Source organism: Thamnophis elegans, chromosome 3 (assembly GCF_009769535.1).
Source record: "Thamnophis elegans isolate rThaEle1 chromosome 3, rThaEle1.pri, whole genome shotgun sequence".
NCBI lineage: Eukaryota > Metazoa > Chordata > Lepidosauria > Squamata > Colubridae > Thamnophis > Thamnophis elegans.
Genome location: NC_045543.1, coordinates 68,843,709 through 68,858,140, shown reverse-complemented (window position 1 = coordinate 68,858,140; position 14,432 = coordinate 68,843,709). Strand labels below are relative to the sequence as shown.

Below are 14,432 nucleotides of genomic sequence, written 5' to 3'. Positions count from 1 at the left end.
AAAACAGCATGCTAAAAGTGTTGGGGTGTGTGCACTGGTCATGCATGCATGCGCACAGAGGGGCAAAGCACGTGCATGTGTAGCATGCCCGCGCAAGATCCCCCTGCGCTCACCCCGCTTTTGTCACGCAAGGCAAAAAAGGTTCGCCATCCCTGACCTAGGTGTACTTATCTCTGATGAACAATTCTCCAAAGTTCATTGTAACAACGTTGCTAAAAAAAGCATTAAGAGTTGTAAACTTAATTTTGCAAAGCTTTTTTTTCTGGAAACATTATATTGCTAATTACAGTTTATAAAACTTAAGCTAGACCAATTTTAGAGTATTGTTCAACTGTTTGGAATCCTCACTATATATCTGACATCAGTACAATCGAGTGGGTTCAGAAGTACTTCATGAGAAAAGTCTTTCACTTTTCTATACACAATAGAATTCCTTATGGTACTAGGCTCAACATTTCTCTTTAGATAACTTAATTGCAGTAATACATGCGTGAACAACTGCTTTAAACCAGTGGTGAAATTCAAAAAGTTTTACTACTGGTTCTGTGGGCATGGCTTGGTGGTGGGGTCCTGTGACTGAGTGGACGTGGCCAACTGGATGTTTACTCATGGCCACTCATTTCTGCCCTCCCCAGCCCCCAGGAGCACTCTGAAAGCCTCCTAAAGGCACTGCCATTTTGGCGAAGAGGAGACAAAAAAAATGCTGCATTCAATGTATAGGACGCACCCAGATTTTCAGCCTCTTTTTTGAGGGAAAAAGATGCATCTTATACTCTGAAAAATACGGTATATCTCCACCTGCAGCAGACATTTACTGGAATTCTTCAACAGTTGCACCTTCTCAGTATTTGTTACTGAACAATAGGGTGGCTCCAAAATGAATTAAACGAGAATACTTTCTATTGGAACAATTGAACAATTTACTAATGCTGACTGCCAACCTACCAGTTCGAAAGCATGCCACATAGATAAATAGAAACCACTTTGGTGGGAAAAATAACAATGCTTTGTGCAGAAGTATGAGCCCAACAGGTGCCAGAACTGCCCAATGCAACACCCAAATGCAAGCTGACATTGGTGGAGGGGAAAGCCTTATATGATGCTGCAGAATGCCATTAGCCATTTTGAGTGCAGAGCTAGTTCATCTCCTGTGGTGCACTTCTGGTTACTGTGCGAGCATGAACCAAACAAACTAGCAATCTTAGGTAACCAAACAAGTACTCTGTATTAACACTGTAGTCTCCTGGATAATGTACCATTGCCATACGCTAGAAAAAAACTGGGTTAGAATAATTTAATAAATCTGAAATATTTATTTATTTGTCATATTTAAGAACCACCCATCTCCCTCATATAAATGTGACATTGATGTGCAAAATGTTTTGATCCTTGTTGAAAAAGTACTTTGATACCATAAGAATATGCTGATGTTGTTCGATTTCCACAAAATTTTCTGATTTCAAAATGGCCAAGTTATATTCCTCGGGCTGTTTTCATATTGGGGCATTTCTACTGAGATCGGCAGACTTTTTCTTGAGCTTAAAAATGTTTTAACTTGAAAAACAATTATAAGTTACTAAAATAAAAGTAGGGAAGAGCAGGTATTATGGAAGTTCTTACTCAAAGAAATAAGCAGTTTAGAAAGCAGGATAGTGCTTTTCCATTTGGCTTTGCCTAAGGAAATATGCAGGATCCAGTTTGATGTAGAGGTTAAAGGTACTGTGCTAGAAACTAGGAAACCTGTGAATCAGTTGGATAATATTGGTCCAGTCATTCTCCCTCATCTGTATGAAACAGGCAATGGAAACCACTTTTAAAACTGTTGCCAACAAAATGGTAGGGACTTTTCTAGGCAATTGCCAGGAGCTAAAACTTATTTGATAAACAAAATATGCTACACTACTGTTAAAAGTAGACAGGTTTATAAAAAGAAGGTTAACTGTAATTTTAACATAAAACATGCATACAAAACTGCACATGATGAGAAATAATTCAGAAAAATTAATTTTACGTAAACTTTGTATTGATTCAAAGGTTAGTTGAAATGGGTTTATATCTGAATACATAAAAATTAATATAACTAAATATTGACTGATTCAAACAACTTGTGGACAAATCCAAAAGTATTCCCTCAAGTAAATGTTAACATTATACATTCATAATAAGCTTACTTTTGATTGTTTTATGTCAGTGATTTATAGATTATATAAGTAAATAAAAATATCTTATGCCAGAGACCAGTTTGAACATTTCAGATTATTTTCAGTGAAATTAACAATGAACGATTCTCTATATAAGGGTATCTATCAATGAGAAATGTTGCTTGGTAATAATTTCTTAGTGTAACATAAACTGCCTTTAGCATCACATTCCTTTTTTGATATAATCATGTCATAGTCAGCAGCATTTATTTAAAATGCTCATGACTTTCAAGAAGATTTTTTGGGTATTTAGTTATTACTAGTAACCTAACATCTAATATCTTGTAATATTTGTTAGGATATATATTTTCAATTTGTAATTTTGGCAATAAATCAGCAAAATATGACTTTTTTCCATTAAAGTATTAATATGCACAGTGCACAGTAGATGTTTTGGGTGTACTAAAATTGTGTTTAATTGGTGTTTATAAATTGATATATTAAGGAAGGAAGGAAGGAAGGAAGGAGGGAAGGAAGGAAGGAAGGAAGGCAATTAGTGCAATTCTGGTGCCCAAATGACTGTTCAGATGAGGCTTATGATTTGAATGTGTAAATCTCATTGCTATAAACATTCTTGTTTTGTATAATATTCTATCCAGGAAGAAGTTCAGTGTCCAAATCATATACAAAATATGGCATCAGAAGTTTCTGTTCAAAAACTTTTGACTGATTTTATTCACTTAGAAAACTAGATAATCAAGGAACTTTTTCCTCCAAGCAAAGGCAAAAAGAAAGAAAAGAAGAAAAATACAAACTTTATAATAAGAACAGCAACTCAACTTTAACTACTCAATACTTGCAGTATTCATGCTACTATAATAAAACTTAAGAACGTTGTAGTAATTTCCTCCCTCCAATTATTCAAAATTACATTACCCTTACTGAAAACTGAACGGCTTTTAGTGGCTTAATTAAACTGTAGCTGCTTTGCCATCTGGGTACAGCTTGTCTAGCTGCTTTTCACAGGAAGATCTTTCACTGAATAAATAGCAGTTTTGTGTTAGACAGCAGCTGCTAACATGTAATCTTTAAAATACAAATGATATGTCCTAATAATTCATATATGCATGTCTACAGATGTATGTATAATTTTGTGCAGAAATTGATTGTTTTTTCTTTGAAATCTTAATTTTTTGTGACTGTTTTACCCAAATTATGTTTTCTCTTAATAATTGCTTTTACAAAGATGAGGACATATAATCCATATCTTTATAAGATCACTGACAATGTCGTTTTAAGAGATTTGAAGAGATGCAAAAGAGGAAGGAAAAAGAAGGGGGGAGAATTAAATAGATCTGATTTTTATGGCTCAAGTGGTTTCATTAAATTAGAGTGCTGTGTGCTCTCGTTCATTAATGAACTTGTGCCATATGCTTTAGCTGTTCTGGTCAATAGCCGATAAAGAGAAGCTTGTGTTAAAAAACATCTCTGGATAAAAATATGTCTGTGATGAGCTTTTATCAAAGGAGTTGCTTTGAATGCGGTAACTACTACTGAGGCAATATGGCTCACAATTTGCGACCCAAAGGTAGTCCTACATTATTGGAATACAGCCTACTGCGCTTCACATTACACAGATGTGAAGGCCTGATTATAGCAGCTTCATAATTAACAGTGATCCGATTTGTTTTGTGGCATAAATGGTGCATGTGTAGAACATTAGCCATGGCACTCTCATTCAAATGCAACTCAAGGGCTCAGCGGCAGGCGGGTCACGAGCTTCAGGGAGCAGCAGCACAAGTTCCTCCATATGTTCTTGCGGCATCTTACCCGGGCTATGAGTGCAAGATAAGTTCCCCAAAGAACCTAATCGTGTTCTGTAATTACAGCGCAGCTTTCTGCTGGCGAGAAATGAGGGAGTAGCGAAAACCCTCATCAGATAATTTGTAAATTACTTTACATGGCGGATGCCTAACTCAGTTGGTTTTCAACTGCTGAAATTATAAATAATTGTAACAGATGTGGCAATATGGCTGGCCTCCAATAAATGAGGCCCTTGATAATTTGGCCAACCCTTTGACAGGCCAATTTAATAAAATGTGAACAAAATCTTCTTGCTAATAATTTATCATCCCTTTTCCCAATAGAATAAATTTAATTACCCTAGCAGTTAACAAGGTCACACCCAGATGCCAAACTCAGCTACAGTTTTGATAATGCAATCAGGAATTGAAAGGTGATGACAGTGTTGTTGTTTTTTTCATTACCTGGCTTCACATAAACACAGGTGGCGTAGCGCTCTTGTCAGTTTTTAATAATTACAGGCCATTATGGAATGCATAGTTAGCAGATTGAAAACCACACTTTAGTGAATTTGTTTCAGTATGATTGAGTTTCTAATGTATAGAGATGATAATACATAACAAGAATTCCTAGTTTACCTCAAAATTGTACAAGATTTCATTTCAACAGGAGTAATTTACACATTTCAGTGTATCTGACTAATAAAACTGAACATGTTAGGAAATAATAAATATAAGAACAAATGGAACATTTTGTAATAAAACCAGCTGTCATTTTGAACTGTATGCTACAGTTCATACAGTCATTACACTGGAAGAAATGTTAAAGTTGTCCAATCTAACTTCTTAAATAAAACTTACTATTATATTGCTTTAGCACACACTAGTTAGATTTTAATTTGCTTCATATGGAAAGAGTGACAAAAATTACCACACTATGGGTTATTTAATGCTTGAGAGCCTTCTGATTACTCATTCAGATAATTCAGTCAGCAGCACCTAGGATTTTTTTAGATCTATGTTCCAAGTTTGTTTCATTGGAGTTTAGGAGAGTTAGATTGCCATTGCAAAAGCTGAAGATTTAATATAGATGGCAATAATGAATTAATGACAGAAGGGTGAAGAAAGTACCCAGAGTTTGCTAGAATGTAAGCTCTAGATTGTGACTGTATAACAATAGTAGAGAAGCAATTAATAGAGGCAGTAAAGTAATTGCTGCCTGAAAGGCAGTTAGTGTCTAGAGTCTCCCAAGTCTTTCCACTGTGTCCCAAATTTATGAAATCATGTACAATACACTTAAATTTGTTATTTACTCTTTCCGAGCCTTACTTCAATTGTCAATATTTGTACAGTTACAAGATACCTCCTACTTTTGAGATTTCACGCAGGACATTCTCAGCTCTCCAAACCCTTAACCTGTTTTTCAACTTTTAACTTACATGGCAGAATATTCTCAGACACATTTGGATACATTAGATACTTTATTGCGGTCAAGAATAAAGCCATATGTAAAAAGATGAATGGCCTTCTTCAGAGAAAAGAAATTTTATCCCTTTTCTTGTTATTTTTCTGAATGAATGTGGCATTTTGCTCATTGATCTTGTGCTCAGAGATATTTATGTAATGCTCTGCTTTAACCCGAAGAGTGCTGGTTGTTGCCTCATTGAATTCAGTTTTTTTCCCCCTCCTCCAAGTTTGAAAATATCACTTACTTCTCCTTTACCTTCTTGGTCATGGTTGCTGTAGGATACTATGTTTCTACTTTGCCATTTATTTATTGATTATATCTGATGAACTGTCTTCCTCCTAGCTCTGACTTAGTGTATCAGAAAGGAGGCAATATTTTTGATCCTTCTACCTTTTTTGGACTGGATAATGGCTTAAAGAAACAGAGATGAACACTGCCTCCTAAAATTGGTTACAACTAGCAGAGTAAAACCTCAAAGATGCCTGTACCTTTACCTTTCCGGGAAAACCCCCTCTAATGCTTGGGTAAAGCAATCTGTCACCTTCTCACTTTTTAATTTTTTTAAAATAATTCTACATCGATGAAATGTATTTATTTTTATTTATTATATTCATACCACTCCCTTCTCACCAGTGAAATGACTCTGGGCAGCTTACAAAATATAAAGGAATAAATATAAAACTAATTAAAACCAGTAAGAATTAAATAAAGACTAAAAACCAGGAGAATGAGAATGCTGTCTCCTTTCTTATCCCATTATTCATTTCCAGTGCAGAACATCTCCATCAGAGCCCCCATATCAGCCAAAAGAGTCAAGTTTTAATATCCTTCTAGAAGGCCAAGTGTCACATCTGACAGCAGAAAGGGTGAAGGCAGAAACAGAAATGGATCTTCTATTAGGCTCCACCATTGGACTCCAAATCGCCTCTGCTGGAGTGAGTGAGGTGAGCCAATCCCATTGGAGTGAGACACCTCAAATAAAAGGAAAAAAAATTAAAACTGAAAAAGTGGTTGTTAAAAGCCATGACTATTGATTAAAAAATTGCAACCTTCGTAGAAGTTTATGAGAAAGGAAGACACATAAGGAGACCAGTGATCTCATCATCACAGAAGTAATTAAAATTACTGACAACTGGGGCTATATCAGCATTGGGTATATAATGGGCATTTTAATAATAATGACCACACTCAGCCTCTATATCTGAGCATGAATGTGATTTTCACATGGATGTATATTGGTTATTGTTCTTATGGGTAGCAGCCAATTCATGCCAAAATTAAAAAGAAGGCTCCTGTGAGGGTCATATAGGATATTAAAACACTATATAGAAGTAATCTAAGATTGAGATGGAATCATATTATAGAAAAGATGGGAAGCTTGGCTCTTTCCATTTGAATAGCTTGGTACGAAGGTTAGAAAGTGTCAACAAGGAAAGGCTGCAACCTGCCAAGTCAATGTTAATGCATATTTGTGGATAGAGCCAAACTTGACCAGCAAGTAAGAAGTTCTCCAAAAGGTAGAATTAATAGCACCCCAAAGAAGATGAAGCCTAACTTGAACCATATTTGAATATTAGAAATTGAATGAGACTCTATCAATCTGAATATATTTAAGCCCCATCTGGTCTGCCAGACTTTTATCTAGCCAAGGGCAGAAAATATCAGCAAGGAAAGATCACAATATGTTGTACATTAGTTGTACAACAACTTCTCTCTTCTGTCCCTAGGAAATCTATTCTCTTCCTCTGAGAACTACTGGTGGATGCAGATAGAGAAGACTTATTGTATAGCCAATCAGGTAGCTTGAATTTATGGAGATACTGTGAACAGAACTGTGAAAGGAAATCTGCAAGAATGTCCCATAAATGCTATATTTATTTGTTGGTTTATTTATTATATTTTTATTCTGCCTTTGTTTCGGTGAACTCAGGATGGCATACATATTCAGTCTCCTGACTCCTATTTTCTTTACAATAACCGCCATGTGAGCTGAGTTGGGCTGAGAGAGTGATTGACCCAAAACATTTACACATCTATGGGTGGATTGGTACTGAATGTGGCATTCAGACTGACACTTGTTCCTCCTATACAAGGAATCCAGATAAGTTCCATCTCGAAAGTTCTTCCTTCCATTCTTCAAGATGGCAATGAGGCAAAACTGCTAAAGAGAGAAAAGAGGGAATGTTGGAAAAACTGAATGTAGTTTAACTGTGACTGGAAGCTGCCAACAAAAAGTCATAGGTTTGATCTGTGCTATTACAGGGAATGGGCCAATAAACCTGCTATCTTTTTTTAAACAGTTTTGTGGAAGCGAGAAATCTAGCAGAAAACTGTGCTTAGGGAGCACTTTCTTGGCAGTTACTGTCAGCACTTGAGTTGGGATGAAGCACTTGATCCTAAAGAAAGGTTGAAGTTCCTGAAGAAGGCAAGAGCCATCTGGAACCAAGAGCTAGAAAGTGCTTGGCAGCTGTTATGAGTGTTAACCATAGGGGATCTGAAATACTGTTACCTGATATTAATATGAGTATAGCTAAAAGCCATAGGTTAAAAAAAATCAATCCAAGTGTGTTTCTGGATAGTTTACATATCAACAAAACTATTTCTTTTATTTTTTTAAGTTTTTATTTTACACACATAAACACATCAACAAAAACAAACACATGACTTAAGACAACATAGGAACAAGAAGTTCCATCATATATCATACAGCAGTTCCGTATCGGTTTCTTTCCAATTAGTGTTTTCCCTTTCTATATCTTTCTATCTTACATTCATGGTCTCTTTATTCGTTATCCATTTTTATGTACAATTCTATATTTATTTATATTTAGCTATTTATAACCAAATATTGTTTATCTATAATGTGCTATATATTCTTACTATCATTTATTCTCTTACATACAATTCTAGGTATACATTCACATGGTTATTCTTTTTCTTTGCCAATCTTATATTGTTATTTCATTTAAGAGATTATAGGGTACAGTTTGGATTGTATTGTTTACCATCCCTAGCGTCTGTTATGACACCACCTTATTTTCTCTTTCATTTCTTTTCTCTCTCCCTTCCTTCTCTTCCTTCCTTCCTTCCTCCTCTCCTTCCCCTTCTTTCTTCCCTTACCTCTCTCCTCCTCTTACCCTCTCTCTTACCCTTCCTACCCTCTCTCCTTCTCTTTTTCTCCCTTCCTCCCTCCTCTCCTCTCCCTTCCACCCACCTTTCCTTATCTCTTTCTTCTTCCCTTACCTCTCCTCCACTCTTCCTCTTCCTTTCCTACTATCTCTCCTTCTCTTTCTCTCCCTTCTATCCTTCTCTCCTTTCCCTTCCTTCTTCCCTCCTTTCTCTACTTCCTTCCTCCTCTCCTTTCCTTCTTTCTTCCCTCCCTTTCTTTTTCTATTATTATAGGTGTCTCTTTCAAATCTCAATTTATGTTTTCTTGGGGATGGTATTTCCACAAACCCATATAATTTCATATCATTTCCTTTTTTCTCTTTCGTTCTATAGTCTATATGCCAGCTATCGTCCTGAATTAATTTCACCATTCTTAACCTTCTTATTTTATTAAACATCTGGCCTCTTTTTTTTTTTGGGTGCATTCAGTCCATTCAAATTTATCGAGATAATTGTTTCTTGATCTATCTTTAACTGGGGTTGTTTTTTTTTTTTACTTCTGGTTTGTATCTGACTTTTCCCTCTTGCGTGTTCCTTCTCTGCTCTCTCTCTTTCTTGCCTCTGTTCTTCTCTCCTGTTTCTTTCGTTATGTTCTGATGTTTCTTCCTCTTGATCTCCACTTTCCAATTCCTCCTTGCTTCCTTGTTCTATTTCCCTCTTATGGTATTCTTCATAGAATTTCTGTGCATCTTCTATATTCTCTATCTTATATCTTTTTCCTTGCCAAGATACTAGAAGCCCTTCTGGTACCAACCATCTGTACATTATTCTGTTTTTATTTAACTGGTTTGTTAAGAATTGGTACTGCCTGTGTTGTTCCCGAATTCTTCATGGAATCTGTTTGAGCGTGTTCAACTCTTTTCCCTGGAGAGTAATTGTCTCTTCTCTGGTTTTTTTGTACACTTCATCTCTCGTTATTTTTTTAGCAAATCTTACATGCACTTCTCTCGGGAGTCCATGTCTTCTGGCATAATTAGTATGCACCCTATAAGCTTCATCAATGTCTCCTCTCAATTCTTGTTCTTTTTTTTTAAGAGATTCAGTGAGAGTTTTAATTATTTTTCCTTTCACGTCTTCCTCCTTCTCTTCCGGTATGTTTTGGAATCTTAGGTAGAATGCAGCTCTTTCATTTTCCAGTCGGATTATTGATAGTTCTAATTCTTTATTAAGTTGTTTATATTCCAATTCCATTTTTCCCATCTTCTGGTCTGATTGTTCTATTTTTTCTTCCATACACTGGATCTTCTGTTCATTGATTGTTAAGGTCTTCTGTATCTTTTCAATTTTATCATCTACAATATTAATAGTTCCTTTCAATTCTCCCATTTCATTTTTCATTTCTTCATGATTCCTCCTTGTTTCTTCATGATTAGTAGCTGTCACTTCTTGGCTTTTCACCAGTGTCTCTTGTATCATCTGGAGGATTGATTGCATACTCTGCATCGTTGGAGCTGGTCCCGCTGTTTCTGCCATCTTTTCACCTTTCTCCAACCCCAACACACTCTCAATTGATCTTTGATTTGATTTGAGGAGGAGGGGGTTGCTGAGATCACATTGGGGGTAGTTTTTTTCACTAATTTTATTGAAGTTGCCATTTTTTATCCCCCTATTTATCCTTGCTCACAATTGCATATAAGTTTTACTTTTACTTTTACTTCTACTTTGTCAGTAGTATCTATGATATAAATAATTGTATATTTCAACAATAATTAACTGTTCTTAATATCACATTTCAATCCCTAAACATTCCTATGTAGTATTCTATCCTATTTGATTATTTGGTTTTTGGTCTTTACTTAATATATATCATAGATTTATATATTACACTATTATCTTATACCAATAAATGTCTCTCAATTTTATCAATTATACAAGCATTCAATCATAGTAATTAGTCTCTCTGTGTATATATACATCAGCTTATGCCATCAGAAATTTTCTTACATCAGATTTCAGGGTTCGGATTTACAGTCCACTAAGTGTCACCCTTTCCTCAGTCTTACTGTTAATATCCATGAAGCAAAGTTCTCTTTCCAATACAGTTCTCTATCTATTGTCTCTGGCACTGTTCCAAGCTCCGAGGCAAATAAATGTCAAATACTTATAAATTCAACAAGCAGCAGAAGGAAGGGTGAGCAGAAAAAGAAAAGGAACTCAGTGTACCAACCCGACTGTTAAACAATCTCTTCTTTGAGCTTTCCAAATCTTTTCGGCAAATATTATTTTCCGCTCCACTCCTGTTGTCCATGTCGGAATTTCGTTCTCACTGTGGCTAATTCCTTTAGCCTCTTCCGGCTGTCCCTTCCGTCTCAGCATCTCTGCTCCAGTTCTTTTCAGCAAAATTGAGCTGCAAAAACAGCTTCTCTCCCGGCGTCTTCTTCTTTCCAGCTCACCCTCTCTGCCAGTTTCGCGTTGCCTTCCTCTTTGGGTTGTCAGCAATAGTAACAAGTATCCGATTTCCACTGCTTCTCTGTCTATTCGCTTCCTTCTTATGCAGTCGCCATCGTTCTGGTCCTAACCAAATGGCAGGATAGTTCCTCGTCCATTTAGGGGATTTCTCCTATCCGCAGGAGGATTTGCCTTATCACCCCAGCGTCTACAGAGTATCCCCCTTAATCTGTTGGCCCCTTCAGGATCAACAGTGCTCGAAAATGTGCCTAAACGAAGACATTAGAGTTAGCGGTTAGGAGAGCTTCCTTCCCTCTACTCTAAGCACGGTGACGTCACCACAGGAAGTCAACAAAACTATTTCTACAAGGTGGCATTTGTCTTATGTTTCTCCATGATGGGAAGAAAGCATCTCTTTTACATCTGATAGTTAAAATACAGTTTTTCATGAAGTGCAATGAGCACATATTATTATTTTTTCTTTGTGTATTGTGTTTTAATTGTTTTAATTGATTTTATGATTGTTTGCTGTCTAGAATCACTTGTTTGAGATGGGAGACTATATAAATTGAATGAACTGGTGAATGAATGAATGAACAAATGAATGAATGAATAAGATTCTAAATGTTCTTCAGTCAAAGCAGCATATATAATATGGTGAACCAATAAAAATAATTACCTCTTCTTACTAAATACGAATCCAACTTTTTATGGCAGTGTTCTCAACAATAATCTACCTCCATAGCCCCATGGGATCCCAGTTCAGAGGATGAGGAGTTGGAATCAGGAACTTCCAACAGGGATGGTACGTCTCCCGTGGAAGGTCTGGAGAGTCCAGGGCTGACAATGATGCTGTCCCATGACCCTCCGGCATTGGGGAAGGTAGTTGACCAGGCGGAAAGCTGCCTGCCCTCACAAACGCAGGGGAGGATTGGCAGCAGATTCCTCTCTCTCTGATGAGAAACAACTGTCTTCCCACCCGATCTGAAGGCATGAAGAGTGGAGCGGAGGGAAGCTCGAAGGAGTTCTTTGAGGATGCTTGCAAGAAAGCCACCTCCTCACAAGAAACACCTGACTTGAGCTGATTTAATCAGAGGCCAGGAAAAGTGTCTTTGTCAGGAACAATTGTTTGACTTTGGCACATACTTCCCCAACCTTTGTAAACTCTGCTTCGGATGGTGTTTTGCCCTATGTACTCTGGCCTTGCTTGTGGAGTATAGATCTTGCCTTGTGGACTTTGCACCTTGCTTTTGGACTACACAAGCCTTGTGAATCAGCCCTGATGATTTTTGGCTTTAGTTTGTGGGACTTGTTGCACTGACTGTGGGTGACTGACTTTGAGAAAGTTTGAGATGGAGGTTTACAGGCCATTATAGGGCCATTTGTTGTGGGATAGCAAAGTAATAAAGGACTTTATTGAAGCCTGCATCTGCCTACGTAATCTGGATGATAACAGCTTGGGGTGCAAATTGTTCCATAGAATATAAATTCCCACACAGAAATAACATTCCTGTGCCTCATCCAGTGATACATTCTGATAGATGGGGATACACAGTAGTCTATATTGATTGCATGTATTAGGTAGGCAGATTCTGTCTAAAAGAGGTAGTCTCACATCTACTCAAATCCCAAGCTATATATAACTACTCGCTTCTTAAAACCCACCATAACTGATCAGGTGGTTAAAGAGGCAATGGGAGATTTGTACCTTCAGACTTGCCAGATACTGTTAAAACGGTACCTTTAAAAAAATAAAATTAGCTCATCTAGTTGTGATATTTTATATTTTATTTATATCCCTCCTTTATTATTTTTATAAACAACTAAAGAACATATCAAATTATCTTATCTTCCTCCCCCTATTTTCCTACAACCCAATTCCTGCATCTGTTCTTCATATGTTTTAGCCTCAGGGACAGAATTAGTAATCTTTATCAGCAGGTTTGGCATTTTGAACATATTACATATTCTCTCGCAAAATTGTTGCTGTTCACTTTTCACAATTGTTCTGGTCATTGCCACTTAGCAGAAGACATATATTTTGGAGTTGCTTCCTTCTATTCCTTATAGTCATTTGAATGATATTTTTTTTTACCAAATCTTTTGTCTGGTCACCTTTTGTCTTGGTCTGGGGCTTGTGGTCATCATTTCTCTTTTTGTAAGTATGCTTGTGCGATGTATGTAGAGTCCAGGGACATACTTGGAATTAAAAATGAGTACTGGGATTTGGTAGATTGTTGTGCAGCCCATTAGCTTCCTTTGTAGATGTTTAAAATTAAAAGGATAATCTTTTTAAAAAAGAGAGAAATTAATATGGGCAGAGAATCTGACAGGCACAAAGGAAATGCCCTAAGTCATGGTAGAATATGGGAACCAGACTGCCTATCCCTGTGATAGGAAAGGTAAGACATAACAAATCTATATCAAGATTTTTATAATTAGCATATTGTTATGTATATAATTATCTTGAGATAAAGAGGACTATGAAATTAAATAAATAAAATGCCTGGGGTAACTATCCAAACTGTTGTGAGTGGAGGCCACATGATTTTAATAGGTACTGTACAAAGAAGTCCATAGTCCTGTCTTTGAATGTAGGAGGTAGATATAGTAGTATGGATCTAATTTCCTGCACTTCAGTCTCACTCCTTCTTTTGTATAAACAATTGGCTTTTATTATTTAAATTTACTTAATTAAAATATAAACATGATGTCATTGTAAATGCTACTCCAAATATTGATTTTACCTACAGTAGTCTAAGGTATTGTATTTCCATTTTCTAGGAATTCCAACAGTATTCTTTAACAGAACTAAAATACTTCGTAATGTCTCAAAAGACTGAAATAAAGCATTTGCAAAAAAAATTGAAACGAACAAATCGTTCACTGGCAAATCATAGTCTTTGCAGTAGAGATTGCTTGGATTGCATCAGTACTAGGGCTGGGAAAAAATACAAGGTAGGAAAGTGTTTATTGCCTTGTGTATTTATGTCAAAATGAGGTTGGCAAAGTTTGACATTTTGTTCTGGGACTTGGATAATAAGAGTTTTAATAACTGTCAATGCTACTTATAATTCTGGAAGCTTTATCGAAGAGTGTTTTTATTATCTGCCAAAGACTTGCTAAAATAACTTTTGGGAGTAGGAAGTTTTACCTTATTAAACACTGGATAAAGGATTGTTAATTTAATGAAATTATTTAAAAGTTGAATTCTTTGTAGAATTCTTAGATGAATATTTATTACTTGATAGTGTTTGTGTGGTTGTCTGTTTTTTTCCAAACAGATGAAACTGAGGTTAAGTTAAAGAAATCAAGTTTGGATTTAAAAGTTTGTAATTAGTGAAAATGCTGAGTTAGGAGTTTATACAAATGATGTTACTTTACTTTTAGAATTAATTACTGATTCCAAAGGCAGTAATTTTGCATTTATTTTGTTTCTTAGAAATTTTCTTTTATTCTGCTTTG

At 36.2% G+C, this 14,432-nt stretch overlaps 1 protein-coding gene across 3 annotated transcripts in view; it reads left to right on the top strand.

Moving 5' to 3' along the window:
* The window catches only part of CNTLN (centlein), a 218,812-nt gene that overhangs the window by 97,509 nt on the left and 106,871 nt on the right, over nt 1–14,432 (top strand). For 2 of the 3 annotated variants that reach the window (XM_032214333.1, XM_032214336.1), the window contains one exon: nt 13,752–13,925. The exons of the other annotated variant lie outside the window; for it this stretch is intronic. In XM_032214333.1, the coding sequence (XP_032070224.1) occupies nt 13,752–13,925 (174 nt within the window). The remainder of the gene's footprint in view (nt 1–13,751; nt 13,926–14,432) is intronic. 3 annotated transcript variants of the gene reach the window in all.